Source organism: Panthera onca, chromosome C1, assembly GCF_046562875.1.
Source record: "Panthera onca isolate mPanOnc1 chromosome C1, mPanOnc1 haplotype 2, whole genome shotgun sequence".
NCBI lineage: Eukaryota > Metazoa > Chordata > Mammalia > Carnivora > Felidae > Panthera > Panthera onca.
Window position 1 is genome coordinate 215,906,310 of NC_138346.1, and position 15,054 is coordinate 215,921,363.

At 50.3% G+C, this 15,054-nt stretch overlaps 1 protein-coding gene across 1 annotated transcript; it reads left to right on the forward strand.

Moving 5' to 3' along the window:
• Window positions 1–88: 88 nt before the first annotated feature.
• Window positions 89–13,829, forward strand: ERRFI1 (ERBB receptor feedback inhibitor 1). The gene is made up of 4 exons (XM_060623848.3): window positions 89–254; window positions 9,914–10,106; window positions 10,219–10,295; window positions 11,186–13,829. Exons 2-4 carry the CDS (start codon window positions 9,985–9,987, stop codon window positions 12,367–12,369), a joined length of 1,383 nt encoding a protein of 460 aa, XP_060479831.2. The 5' UTR covers window positions 89–254; window positions 9,914–9,984; the 3' UTR covers window positions 12,370–13,829.
• Window positions 13,830–15,054: the final 1,225 nt, after the last annotated feature.

The following is a 15,054-nucleotide window of genomic DNA, read 5'->3' on the forward strand; positions in this document are numbered from 1 at the left end:
ACGGCCCCGATTGGCCGCGCGGGGGAGGTGGGGCGCCGAGCGTCGACGTCACGGCCCCGCCACTTGCTATATAACGCGGCGTCGGCTACCGCGCCGACGGCGGCCGAGTGCGAGCGGGGAGCGCGAGCGGGGAGCGGCGGCCACAGAGCGGCGAGGCGCCTGCGCGGTGTCCGGGCCCCTGAGCCCGCGGCGCTGAGCCAGCCGGGACGGACATGCGCGGGAGGGCGCCGTGGGGCAGCGGCGGCTCCGCGGGGGTAAGGGGCCTGCGGGCTGGGGGTGGGGAGGGGAGGGGAAGGGAGGGCGGTGCCGCCCCACGCCCCCGCCCCGCCGGGCCCCCGCGCGGGGCTGCGGGCGGCTCCGGACTCTGGGCGGGTCCCCGGGGCGCCGAGTGGGTCGCCGCGACGCGGAGTCTCCCGGGACCGACGGCCGGCCGGCCGGCCGGGGGGAGGGGCCGGCCCGGGGGCGCTGCGTGGGGGCCGGGGCTGCGGGAGCGGCGGCCTCGGCGTCCTCCTTCCACAATGGGGCTGCGCTTCCCCTGCGCGCGCCGTGTGCCAGTCCGTCGCGTCCCGGACGCTGTGCTGGGGGATGGCCGGCCCCGCGGTCCCCCTGCTCGCTCTCTTCGGAGACGGTGGCTGTCGTCCCCGGCCGGGGTCCTTGAACCCCGCGGAGTAGTTCCGAGCCCCCCTCCGCCTGTCTCGGAATCGTGGTCCTTTGCTCTGAATTCTGCTTCCGAAGGAACGGGGAGTGCAGGGTTCTGGGTTCGGAACGTGAGTGCTCGGTGGGTGTTCCTGCGCGCGCGTGCGTGTGTGTGTGTGTGTGTGTGTGTGTGTGTGTATCACAGCCTCGTACAAATTAAATGACTTCTTAACCATGATTGGTGCTGTATTGGTGCTTGCTAGGTCTTTATTAGGATTTCGTCACTGCTTGAAAGAAACCAGTCTCTTCCCTGATAAAAAATATGAATAGATTGTTAGTCATAAACTCAAGTGCAGTCAGAATAGACTGTAGCTTTAAAAGAGATGTGTTGGTGACTTGAGGTACACCTGCAACACAGGTAGGGCCGGACTGGTTTCTAAGCAACTGTCAGAGGTGAAGAAAGGTGAGGTTAAAATGCCTTTTCTTCTTCTTTTTCTGAAGAACAGTGTTCTGCACGGTTTTCAACTTTTATAAATGTGTAAGAACGCAAAGGGTGTATGTTTGCTGAGAATACTGAAATATCTAAGTTCACCATACCAAGTCTTGCCTCCCCCCCCCCCCCCCCACCATAATTATAATTTTAAGCGAGGTTTTGCCCAAACCAGACAGGAGGAGGCCGGGTACCCATTTCACTAAATGACCAAATTTTGCTGAGACAGAATAAAATTTGGTTTCTTGTTAATGGTGCTACGATTGGTTACCAGTATGTTATCAAATAGCATATTCCCATCTCCTCCAGATATTAGCAGATCTGGAGAGAAATACACACAGGTTTTAGCCTGAACTTCAGACACTCTTTTGTCATTCTCCTCATTTCACACAGGCTTGTTTTTACCTGTGTGTTTCGTGGGTACTGGCTGATAGGTGCTAAGGTCCTGGACTAGGCATTTATAACCTAACATATATTAGACTGTAAACTCCTTCAGGGCAGGAACTCTTCCTTGTACGGCTTCTATCTCACGCAGCCTTGTGCATAGTTGATGGTTGATAACTAATTGCATGAAAGCACATTTTACGTCTTAAAGCTCAGCAGGATTGGACCAGTCACTGATAAGGGTGGAAAGCAGATCTCTTTATGGCTATTATGAAATGTCTGAATTATTCGTATTTTCAACAGATAGGTAAAATTACTGTTTGAGTGAATTGTTTTTCCTCCTTTCAGTTCACAATAGATCCTGCTCCCTCTTACCGTGAGGTTTAATTATACTGTAGACTTGAGTTTTTGTGTGAAAACAACTCCTGACTGCTGCTTCTCAGAAGTTGAAGCAGATAATACTCCCTTTCAGCTAATACTAATGGTAGCTTTTAAAAGCAAGTTGCCTAAATTACAGGTACAATCTAACATGCTTGAAACTGACCTGAATGTCTACATACCATCAGGTTGCTTTAGAAAGGTGAGCAGAGGAGGGGAAGGTGGTGCCAAGGGTAATTCCAGGAATTTGAATGTCATCAGCTCCCTCTGCCAGAGAAACAGCTCTGCTTTTAATCTAAATAAATCTGAATTGGAACCTCATCATCAGGATTCCTTTCGCATCTTTTGGTGCTGGTGTTTGGCCATGCTTTGTACAAGCTAATGAATAACTCACTAGATCACTAGATAAACAAGATCCAGTTGTGGCTTTTCTGGCGTTATCCACACAGCATAAATGCATACTTTGGAAAGGTGGATAAAACTGGTGAGTTTCAGAGTTCTGAATGTTAGTTAGTTGCCAGCGGAACAGAGGAATTTGCTTTAAGGTAGGGAAAAGGTAGTGTGGCCTTCGGCTTCCAGAAGGGAAAAGGATTCTGCAATTTGGAGTCATTGTTGAGACTTCAATCCAATTCCACGTACTGACAAGTTGGGTAGCATTACTAAAAGAACAGTGTTCCAGGCCTAAGTGAGTGTATTTGTCAAACCCGGGCCTCTGGCTGTGCGAGTTTTAGCCCTTTTCCACTGCAGAGTGTCAGGGTTCAGCATTACGGAGGAAGCAGGAGGATGGTAAGGATGAGAAGACATTGTCCAGAGCTTTTATTGAGGATCCACAGAACATGAAATTGACCAGCTGGAGATTACTTAAAATACCATTTCCCTGTGCCTGGAATGCTCTTCTGACTCCTCGCATGGCTGCCTCTTTTTCATCCTTAAATTTCAGTTTAGAAAGTCACCTCAGAGAGGTCTGCCCTAACCGCCTGCGTACATCCGGTCTCCCTTCCTGATCCTCCCTTGGAAGCTATCACAGTCGGAAATTGCTTGCTTGCTGGTTGTCTCCTCATTAGGTTGAGACTTCCTCAGGCAGCGGCCCTGTCTCCTTCACTAGCATAGCATCTACTCCAGAATAAGCATCTGATAACGACTTGTGAAAATAATTCATCCTTGCTTCCTAAGAATTTGGGAGTGAAACCCTGTGAGTGGAGTTCTGATCTCTGGTGATTGACTTGTGATGCCGTCTCGTACATTTCACTCGGCCATTCCTGCATCAGTTTCCCAAGAACACTGGCAGGAGGAGGGAGGTTGTTGCCTAAAGTGAAGATGCTTTGGAGAGGAGAGGAGAGGCCTGGAAGGATCTCAGGAAGTGCTGGGTCATAGGGCAGAAGAGCCCCGATGGCCCTTCTGCGAACAGGAAGATGTTTTCACTTTCTCATCCGCAAAATGGACAGTGTCATCCCTGCCTCCTCTTCCAGGGATGTTGTGGGGCTCAGGTGAGCTAATCAGCAAGTGCTTTGTAATTTGTAGCATGCTTTACAAATACAAGATATTCTGTTACTAAGTTCCAGACTTGAAAATAGAGCCTGATTATAATGCCATCACTGGGATCTGTGCTGGGAGAGTATATTAAAAGGAGACCCATTGGGTATATTGTAATATCCCCTTTTTACGGGTAAAGACAGATCCGTGTGATCCCAGATATCATGTTGTAACGGGTTATGTAATGGTGGGGCGTCAGTGTATCATTAAAGATTGAGGGCTTCAAAAGAACTGCTTGAAGCGGTCACAGGATATAAGAGTGATACCTTCACCCGCCCTTCTAGAGGATGGGATAGGCCAGATCCACAGTTCATAACTTTCACAGGAGAATTTGAGGGAGGTGAAGTAAAATAGGAAATTTCACAGTCCACGGGTTACCCGAGAAAAACTAGTACCAGGCAGCAAATCCCCAGGACGGTCTGTCTGAGCCACCCTTAACGTGAGCCTTGAAGTGGGGCAGACCTTATTCCCAGTCTGAAGAGCCTGAGGGGCGTGGAGGCCCAGCGGTGTGGTGGTGAGAGCCTGGCTTAGCTGTCAGCCCCACAGCTCACCAGCTATGACCCTGGAGCAAGTCACTCACCTCCCAAGTGCCTCCAGCCCCGCATCTGTAAATGAAGGTAATGGTAGTAACCCGCCCTACACGGTTGTTGAGAAGATTAAATAAGTTATACATATAAATCACCCAGAACAATGCCTGTCAGATGAGTTTATTATTCTTACTGGCTTTATGTTCATTGTAACAATCTGGAGTTACCCATTGGGTGACTCCAGTGCTCGTTAAGTAAATTTAAAGTTTTAAAGACTCCTTTCCCATCAGTAGACTATTGTGCTCATTGTCATTAAGATTAGAATAGAACCCACGTATCTTTTCCATTTGGAAATCTATTATGTGTGTGTCTAAAAGGAATAATATTTTCCCATCCTGTGCGTGTGTGTGTGTGTGTGTGTGTATTGCTGCTGGTCGGGGCACTCTGTAGGAAGAGTTACAAAGGACAAGAGACTATCCCCGCTCTCGTACGTTTCTGCCATTGCGCGAAGATTGTGTGGGACACTAAGTGAATCAAAAGGCTATTGATGACTATGGCAGTGGAACGAATAGGTTTTTTGTTAGTTTGCCGTTTCTTAAAATACTCAGCTAGAAAATACTCTGGATTATTCCAGAAATTAGGTCACTTAGCTTTGATTTCAACAGTCTGAAGATAAATTATTTTCCTTGTTGCCTCAGTTTTTACCACCTACAAGTGGGTCGTTCTGTGCTCCCACGCTGGAGAGGTGAGGACTGGAGCTGCAGGGGACAGAATGTTCCTCTCACCACGTAGAACCGTCTCCATCGCTGCTGAGACCGGCACGTTTACCTGGAATTCATGCAGGAGAATTCTAATTACATTTTATTTACTAACTTAATATAAAAGACATTAAGTTCTCTATGCTTTTGCTATGAAGGCCATTTATCCTTTCTGTGACAGCAGGGGACCACAAAGGAAATTTCTGAACCTCCCCCTTCACTCCCTTCGCCCAAATTACAGTCTGTTAAAGGGAAATCTGAGAAAAAGCCCGAGTTAGGGCCTTTGATTGTGAAGAGTCCTTTGCTAGTAAGTAAACTCAGATCACGCAGCACCCTAACTGTCGTAAACACCGAATGTGTTCGATGAATATTGAACCAGTAAGTTTCTCGTATTATTAATAAAAGTTACAGTTCTGTAAAATGGCTAAACTAAATGTTCAGTGTGTCAAATAGCTTGGGTGCTAGTGCTTTAGACACTGATCACAATAAAAGTCATGGGATTTTGTTTCGTTTTTAATGTTCTGAAAGGTGATTATTTTAGGCATTTTCAGACTGAAGATAAACACGCAGATGTTGGTTTATTTGGTTGGCTTATCCAAAATCATGGGATTCGTCATGCTCCAAAATCAGTTTCTTTTCACAAATTTTTGGCTCTAAGTAGGATTGTCTTTTATCTCCCTTGGTAAGGAAATAGTCGTGTAGGTAGTTGTTAAATAAGGTTGAAAAGACCCATTTATCACCCTGAATAAACAGAAATCAGGTTCTCAAACCAGATTGAGAGAAGGAAATTACATCACACTTTTAAATAAGGAAGCGCTGGGCAGAACTGGGTGAGTTGTATGACAAAAATGTGCCCCTCCCCCTCTTGTGGATTGCTTCTGAGATTTATTAATGAGATCTGGTGGCAAGGTAAACACATCTAGGTTACCCTCTGAAGGTAGCCTCGTTTAAAAAAAAAAAAAGTTTTCGAAGTGACTTCCCTCAAGCTAAAGGCATGTGATTTCACCTTAATAAAGCATGTATGTATGCTCTGTGGTGGTAGCCTTTTTTGTTTTCTTTAAGGAAAGTGACCTTCAATTTAGCAACAAAAACAGTAGGTACAAAAAGGAAGAGTGTGGAAGAGAAGGTGAAATTCGTTATTCTCAGAAAGCTCTTCCCTGGTTGCTTAAGTAAATATACAGTAACAGAAACCAGTCTGCGAATGGTCCACTTTAGGTTTTGGAAATGAATTTAATGCAAATGCCTTGCCTGCTGCTTCCCTGAACTTGTTACATTATTATCAGGAGGTTTATCCCTTAGTTTGCTGATTTACAGTAAATGTGAATCTGTCCTGTCATTACTTTTTTAAAAACGGGATTAGTGTTTTCTCAGTATCGATTTAGTAAATATTTATTAGAAATGAATGACACCAGGACCTACCCAGGAGTGGAGGTGGGGGGAGGGTCCCAGAAGATTTGGAGGATGGGTAAGGAGTCAGGGCATGGCACAAAACAGCCCAAGAGTGGAGACCCCGCTGTGGCTTTTCAGAAGGGAAGTGGTGAGTGGAGAAGGTGGTGTGACAGATGGCCTCCAAGGACAAGGTGGATTCTGACAGATTTGGGGAAGACAGAAGCCGGAGTTTGAAAAAGGTAGGTCAGGGTCTGCCTTGTTTTAAAGGCCATAACCTGAAGGGCTTTGATTTAGAAGCCCTTGAAGATTTTTGAGCAGTGGAAGATCTGAATTTGAGCTCCAGTTCAGGAATATTGATCTGGTCCTGGTGTGTAGGCTGGGTTAGGTATTTTCACACGCAGGGCAGTGTGGTTTCAGTGAACGGAAGGAAGACGGGTTTGAGAAGCTGCATGGAGTCCTTGAATGTATACCTGTAACTAGGTTAAGAATGGTGCCTGTGGAAGCTTGATCCTCCCATCCTCACAGACCCCCAACTGGTTTGGGAAGGGGGATGGGGTGTGAAGTAAGGGACAGGAGTTCGGTCTGTAGAGTTGCAGATGCCAGAGGACCGTCCAAGTGGAAAGATAATCACCAGACAATAGGAAATGCAAAGTGGAAGCTTGAGCCAGGGCTGGAGTGGAGATTCAGGAGAGGGAGGAGCTGTCTGGTAGAGTTGGAGCCATCGCAGTGGATCAAAACTGGGGGGGGGGGGGGGTGGCGGGGGGGCGAGGGTTGCGAGGAGAGAAAATAGAGGGAGGGCTGCCGCAGGAAACAGATGGTTTTAGGGGATATTCTATTTTGTCTTGAAGTTTTTAAAAAAAGCGATGTTAATAAGAAAAAGTCGTTCATATCTGGGATTGCTATTTAACTGACTAGTTGATGGATTTTAGGAAAGTTCTTACACCCAAGGTCATTTAGGTCCCATCCTACACCGCGCTGCCTGCATGCACATTCGCCTTCCTGCTTTGTGTTTCGTCCAAGAATGCCATCTTGTACTTAGAGACTGATCTGCGCGCGTACGCGTGTTTCTGCCGTTGCTGCCTAATGAATTGTCAGGTAGACTTAGTTTGACAGTCACACTGGAACAAGATTCGAAACACTGGCTCAGTGGTGTTTCTTTTTGACTTGACGTTGACCTGGCTGATCTTCCCCTAGGAGGAGCGCATATGGAAGGCTTGGGGAGTTCGGGGGGAGGCGGGGAAGAGGTGGCTTCCTGCCTCCGCTGGCTTCCCCAGGAACACGCAGGAAACGCTTGCTCCCAAACCTACGGCGCGTCCCCCTTCCCGAGTCTGCAGTTGGAAGTTATTTTCCAAAAGAGAACACGAAGCTCGCTTCTCCGAGCAGCAAGTAGGAAGTCCGGACAGTTTCATAACATGGCCCATTCACAATTCCCCATTGAAATGTGGAGGCAGGGTCACCTTCTATGAATACACAAAGACACTATTGTGGTCAGAAGTGAGCTGGCTTAGTGAACACAATTCTTTTTATACTAAAAAAATTTTTTGCTTAAGAAAGCTAACAAGTCAGTGATGGGAACAATGAATAAAAAATAACTTTCGAGAACGTATACGAAATTTTCAGGGGCCACTGAAATGTGAGTTTAGAATTCCGAGGCCATTCCAGCAGAGGCGATAGTTACACAATCATTCTGTTGAAAGCTAAGATTTAGATGGCATTAGGAGGCTGACACACAGTAATTACGGGAGCACTTGCTGGCCTGCAGACAGGTGGGGGTTGGGCCTCCAGAATCCCCCGCAGCATTTTCCTGTAATCTGGATGAGTGATCTCCAAACGTGTGCTTTCAAACTACTTAAATACCATATTCTTCTTCCTATCTGGCCTTTCGTTTTTGCATCACCCTGGATGCTTGCCCCGTGGTCTTGCCCCAGCTTGCGGGGCGCTGGGGGAGAGCGCCACATACCTACAGGCCAGGTGCCTGGAGGGAGCCCCAAGCAGTGTTTTCTAAAAATGGGTTTTCAAAAAAAATTTTTTTGTAGATTTCCTTAATCCAGGTGAGGTAAGAACACACGTGTTTGATTTCAATCCTCTAAAGACCAAAAATGACAAATCAAAAGACGACCTGCCACTAACTTAGATTTCTTAAATGGCGGGTGGTGGTTTTTTTCCCCCTGTTCTTAATCCTGTATCTTTGAGCAACGGATCACAGAAAAAGGATGCTTGACTCTTTGAAATAATGTTTGAAACCTATTTAAGTCTCTGCCTAACGTATCAAAGCAGCTGGCTTTAGGAGGGTAAAAAGGTGAGGACCAGTGACCAGGACCCATCTGCACTTTGTCCCTGAAACATTGCTGCTGGCTCTCCATTTCCTTTTGCGTGAAAACCAAACGGTAAACGCTCGCAGACTATGTTTTAGCTCTGTAGCTAAAAAAAAAAAAAAAAAAAAAAAAAAAGACTGTGCTTTATTCATTGTAGACATTGGATGCTGACGATGGTAAAAATCAGATGGGGTCGGGTAGTCATCGTCCAGCGAGCATTCACCTCTTGAGCACTTCTGGTGTTCCAGGTAGTGATGGTCGGGACCCAGCCTCTTTCCTGGACTTGCAGTCTAGCGGGTGACAGATTTATCCATACAACAACAACAAAATGGCCCGCGTACCCCCTCCGCCCTCCACCGCGGACGTGCCGCTCATCTGAGTCACCCCGGGTCCTCGGCACACCACCCGGCTCTCGGGGGGCGCACACATGCCTGGTGAGAGAAGGGGAAAGCCTCGCCAGGTGGCTGTGCACGTCCCAGAAGGGGTCAGCGTTGCACAGAGAGTTGACACATTGCGTCCTAATGTCTACAAGAAAAAAAGTCTCGACTGGCTATAAGCAAACATGAATATCTGAGGAAAGCGGAGACGGATGCTAACGAACCCTTCTAGAAAGAGGGTGTGGGGCCTGGGGGACCGCAGACACTGGCCATCTGACAAGGGCGAGGGCCCTCACACTGAGGCCCTACTAGATTGAGGAAGAGGCGCCTGCTTCACCTCTGTAATCCTTGCCTTGCAGCGAGGCAAGACTCGGATCCCCAGGCACTTCGTACACAAGAATGTGAAGAATGTGCCTTTAAGTTTGTCTTTCTAGAGGGAGGAGGAAGCTGTCCAGTCCTCCGACAAAGCTAGTGGCCTTGCAGAACTTGATTTTTACAGGATAATGGAAATTAGTATCTTCACCTGGAACTCTTTCTTTATTCTCGAACAGGCAGTACCTGGAGAATTTGTCCTCCCGGGGCCAAGCCTGAAATACAGCCTGCAGACAGCTGCCAGGCAGGGGGGTAACCTGGGGCCGCAGTAGGATCTCTCGTTCTGTCAAAGCTCTGGGTTTTAGTGAACGTTCGAGCCGCAGTACTGAACGCAGTAATTTCTGAGATCGCTTTGTTGGCTGGGGGGACGGCGAGCCCCATGGCCGTGACCTCCGCACCCTGGAAGGTCGGATGGGAAGTTAGAGAACTGCGTGCTGGGGACAAGTGAGCGCGATGTGCTGTGTAGCTGCCTGGCCGCAGTGGGAGTCCGCTGTTGCCCGTCGTACGTTATAGCTCACTTTGCTGAAAACGTTTCAAAGCTTTGATTAGTATGTCCCCCCAAAATTGTTCTTAATGTCTCCATTTAAGTACCATCATGAGAAGTGAGAATTCGCTCATGCAAAGATGTCGGAATTGAATGAGCGCCTGTCACTACGTTTTTCTGCCCGGCGTCCCCTGAAGTTCTCTGGTACTAGCTAGTATGGGTATTTCGGAATTGTTTATTCTCTCGTCTTTTTGTCATCCCCACCCCTAGGGACCTCGAGCTGCTGGTTGGTGACAGATCCCTAGGCGTCCCCAGTGAGGAGACCTCCAGAGTAAGGCACAATGTCCACAGCAGGAGTTGCTGCCCAGGAGATTCGAGTCCCGTTGAAAACCGGATTCCTGCACGATGGCCAAGCCTTGAGGACCGTGAGGGCCTGCTGGGGCGGCCGCGGCGAGTTTGAAAAGTGAGTGCGGGACGGAATGTCCCCTGGAATCTCCCAGCCCGTGATTTTAAAACAAGACCGAGAATATGGTAGCTACTCACTCACGATCAAGGTGTTTTTCCTTCCCTTTCAGTCACTTTTTGAACATCGACCCGATAACCATGGCCTACAGCCTCAACTCTTCGGCCCAGGAGCACCTCACATCTCTTGGTACGTGTCCTGAAACTCCACGGGGAGGGAGCTGGTGCTTCAAGGGGAAGTTGACAGTGGGGATGATGCCGGTGCGTCCTCCGGGGTGACTTTTAAGCGAGGAAGCCACCTGAACTATTTCCAGCAGTAGCCTGACCCCTAGTGGCGGCAGGTTCTGAAGAGAACGCGTTGGGCCCTCAGCCTCCCCGCCTCCACCCTGACTCACCGATGCCCTGGCGACCTGGGTGCAGAAGCGCCGTCGTTCACAGTCAGCGGGTTCTCAGCCCGGCTCTGTTCCACGTTTAACTTGTGGAGACCTTGGGCCAGATCCCTCCCCTTTCTTACTGGTGTTGGATCCCCGTGTGAGGGAGATCAGGGAGTGTACGTGTGGATGAACACTTGCGAGGGTGTTCTCTGCTGTCTGGTGCTTGTGACGTGAGCGCTGTGGTCCTTAGATTTTTGTCAAGAGCGCGTAGTGCATCGCAGGCAGGTCCACACTCTCCTAATGCCGTGACGGCTCCAACCGTGAGGACCCGGTCTTATCTCCCTCACAGCCTGCGTGCCTCGTATTGTCGCGTCTCTTAAATGGCTAGGCCGGTGTGGTGTGGTATTCACGTAAATTATATGCTGCTCCCTTCTGCGAATTTTGCGCACGTCACCAGACCTGCCCGAGATGTGTGGGTGTGCACCGTGCACACGGCCAAGGAAGATAGAAGAGATAATTTGTTCTTTGAACCAGATCATGTGCATTAGCAATCTTCTGGCCTCTAATTACACCTGTGGCCGTCGCCTGGGTGTCCTCGGGATTGCCGCGACCGAGCGTCGGATACCCCAGCAGAAAGCTGCCGGAGCCCGGGCAGCGGGGGAGGGCACGGCGGCTCTTTGGCTAACCTCTGTCTCGTGCATTCCAGGGCGCGCTGCGACGTCCGCGCCAAGGAGCGGCAGCCACTTTGCAGAGCACGGCCCCTCCCAGAAGCCCAGCTTGGCCCCTCTTATCATTCCCCCGGGCGAGCTCCCGGGACCGCGGGAAGAGGAGCGAGTCGCGTGTGGTTTTAGGAAACTCTCGGTGAACGGCGTGTGTGCTTCTCCCCCTCCGCTCACACCCATAAAGAGCCCCCCTTCCCCCTTCCCCTGCACGGCCCTCTGTGAACGCGGTTCCCGGCCCCTCCCGCCACTGCCCATCTCCGAAGACCTCTCTCTGGACGAGACAGACTGCGAGGTCGAGTTCTTAACCAGCTCGGACACGGACTTCCTCTTGGAAGACTGTACGCTTTCTGGCTTCAGATACGATGTTCCTGGCAGGCGAAGCTTCCGTGGGTGTGGACAGATCAACTACGCGTATTTTGATACCCCAGCTGTCTCCGCGGCAGATCTCAGCCAGGCGCCTGAGCAGAATGGAGGTGTGCAAGATTCAAATCCTCCTCTGCCTCAGACCCACCGGAGATTAAGAAGGTCTCATTCGGGACCAGCTGGATCCTTCAACAAGCCGGCCATCAGGATATCCAGCTACATCCACAGAGCTTCTCCGAACTCCGACGAAGACAAACCCGAGGTGCCCCCCAGGGTCCCCATTCCTCCTCGGCCCGTGAAGCCAGATTACAGAAGGTGGTCGGCGGAAGTCACTTCCAGCACCTACAGCGATGAAGACCGGCCTCCCAAAGTACCACCGAGAGAACCGTTATCACGGAGTAACTCCCGCACGCCAAGCCCCAAAAGCCTTCCGTCTTACCTCAATGGGGTCATGCCCCCCACGCAGAGCTTTGCCCCTGACCCCAAGTACGTGAGCAGCAAAGCTCTGCAGAGACAGAACAGCGAAGGGTCTGCCAGTAAGGCTCCCTGCATCCTGCCCGTCATCGAAAACGGGAAGAAGGTGAGCTCGACACACTATTACCTACTACCTGAGAGACCGCCGTACCTGGACAAGTTTGAAAAGTTTTTCCGGGAAGCAGAGGAAGCAAACTCAAGCACCCACACCCAGCCGCTGTCTGCTGACCGCGGTACAGCCTCGGCCGCAGAAAAGCTGGACTCCAAGACAAGACTGGACCTGGGGGGCCACGTGAGGCGTAAACACTCGTCCTACGTGGTTTCTCCTTAGGCTTCGGCGTCGCGGGTCAGCGGGGGTTCCGTGGGAGCGAGTGGCTCCCCAGCCGCCCTCCAGGCCGGTTGAGGTTCGCAGGAAGAGGTCTCGGATTGCAGAACAAAACAGTTGAACCCTCCGTCTTAGAAAGGGTAGGGGCGGTCGCGGGGCGATCTCGGGCCAAGAATCCCCGATCGTGCCGGCGTTGGAGAAAAGTCTGTTCCGGTCCGTAATTTAAAAGTGGGCGGGCAGGCAGGGAAGGCTGGGGAACCTTGGACATGTGCATATATTATAGGCCTGTGTAGAAACTCGTGCTGTAACCATAGACCGTAGCTGCAGGGTAACCAATTAGTTGCTACCTTAGAGTAATATATATTCAAGATGGTGAAAGCTGGGGGGCAACTCCTGACTGAAAATTGAGCGAATGGAAGAAAACACAGTATTGTTTAGATCAGAATCGTTAAAAAAAAAAAAAAAAAAATTTTTTTAAAATTAGTAACTTTGAAGCATTCAGGCTCCTGGGCCCTGTGATGTTCTCCTTTAAACTTTGCAAGCAGCCTTTGTCCCCCAGGGCAGGGCGCAGTCCCTGCCGAGGCTCTGCCTGCCCAGCCTAAGAGTCACCCCGAGACCCGGCTCCTTCCGTTCCATTCCAGGGAGGACAGCAGCATATCTGGCAGCCACACGTGCCCTGCTTCTCGAAAGATGCGAAGCTAACAGAATTCGCACGTCCGTTCTCCTTACGGTCCCTGCTCTGTTCTGCCCGCCACGGTGGCCCGGTCTGGCATGCGCCTCGCAGCCACAGGGGCACCGCGTTAGACTCCCCTGGACCGGCAGACCGGTCGCCAGGGCTCCGGGCGTCCCGTTGAAGCGATCGTGAAACCACTGGCCACGTGACAGAGTCCCTGGGGGGGCCCGTGTTGTGTTTCCGTGTCGGTTTCCGTAGACTGTGTGAATGAACATGGACAACGCAAGCTGGCCTTGTGTTGCTGGTTCCCGTTCAGTATTTCCTGGGGGTGGTGTGCCTTCCACGTAAAACGCTTTTGCCCAGTAGCGCAGTGTGTTTTAATGCCACAGGCCGCGTCCGCGTCGCTCCGCTTTGGAGACCCTCCCGGCTGCCGCTTCCCTTGGATTCCGTGAGACCCGCAGCCTGCGCTCAGACACCCGCGTGCTTCGATGCATGTATCTTGTGTAGACAAGCACAAAAGAGAAGGTGCTCACTAACGGAGGTACATTACTGCAATGTTCTCTTAACAGTTAAACAAGCTGTTTACAATTCAAACTGCTGAATATTTGAGCTATTTAAAGCTTCTATTTTAGTATGAACTACATGAAGGTTGAGACATGCTTTAGAAAAATGCACTGATTTCTGCATTATGTGTACAGTGTTGGACAAAGGATTTTATTCATTTTTGTTGCATTATTTTGAATATTGTCTTTCCATTTTAATAAAGTTATAATACTATTTATGACACCGTTAACCGCGTTTCTTGCCTAAGCTCTTCTATAAAAGTTGATGTCTCCGGTACGTTCACAACCATTACCGTCTTTAAGCACAAGGGAAAGTTTTTTTGCAGCCTCATAAATGCTTGAAATTTATGGTTGGTCCCTAAAATGAAAGTAACTTGAGCAATTAATGTTTAATATTATACGAATGCACAGTGAAGACGGCTGGCTGGGCTGTCCGTATTTCCCTTTAACAGTTCAGAAAGGGAGCAAGGGGCAGATGCTGGGGTGTCCCTGTCAAAGCAGGTCCTGCCTGGGGAGGGGCTCCCCCGTCAAGGGGAACGTATGGAAGAAACGAGCATAGATACAAACTGGACGTGACTTTGAGTTTCAGGACTAGGTCCGGGTTGTCGGGGGCCCTTGGGAGGCTCTGCTTCTTGCTTGATGTGAGGCCACCAAAGGAACCCCAGCCTGTCCTGGCCTCTCACAAAGAGGACAGACCTGCTTCTCGCAGCTTCCAGGTGCAGGAGGAAGCTGGGCCTCTGTGCTTGAGGGCGCCCCTCCCCAGTGCCGTGGGGCTCTGCGCCCGGCTCCCCCCTCTCCTGGGACCTGTAGCCAAAACCCAGCTGCTCCTCCCACTCCCCAGGCTGCTGGGCAATATGGTGAAGCTCTCCATGACCTTAATTGAACTTGGTATCCTCCACAGTCAGGAGTGAGGACTCGGAGGTCAGTGAGCTGGGCTGGAAGGCCACCTCCACCTCCGTCTGTGTTGGGCAGATTCTTTTCATTATTTTTCTAATGTTTATTTTTGAGAGTGCGAGCAGGGGAGGGATGGGGTAGGGGTGGACAGAGGATCCAAAGCGAGCTCTGCGCTGACAATAGCCCCGTGTGGGGCTCGAACTCACAAACCAGATCATGATCTGAGCCGAAGTTGGACGCTTAACCAGCTGAGCCACCCAGGTGCCCCAGTGCTGGGCATATTCTTTAAAATCTCAGTCCTTGGGTAAAACTTGTTGGTGGGGGAGGGTTGGGGGGGCCATGATACCCACTACGTGGAATTATCTGTGACAACTGCCTGTAAACCGTGGCAGCTGGCATGCAGTGAAGGCCCAATACAGGGATGGATTCTGTGGTCATCGGTTGCTCGCAATTGCCCTGAAAGGTGTTACTTCTGACCTTTCACAGATGAAGAAATGGGCTCAGGGAGTTGGTTCAACAGACACATGTTGGGGAATACCACCCCCTGCTAGACCCTGGGAG

Bases quoted from the DNA above. Each gene is read 5' to 3' on its own strand.
- ERRFI1 (XM_060623848.3), top strand. From the start codon at position 9,985: ATGTCCACAGCAGGAGTTGCTGCCCAGGAGATTCGAGTCCCGTTGAAA. The intron at 10,107-10,218 runs GTGAGTGCGGGA...CTTCCCTTTCAG, and splicing joins GGCCGCGGCGAGTTTGAAAA to TCACTTTTTGAACATCGACC. The intron at 10,296-11,185 runs GTACGTGTCCTG...CGTGCATTCCAG, and splicing joins GGAGCACCTCACATCTCTTG to GGCGCGCTGCGACGTCCGCG.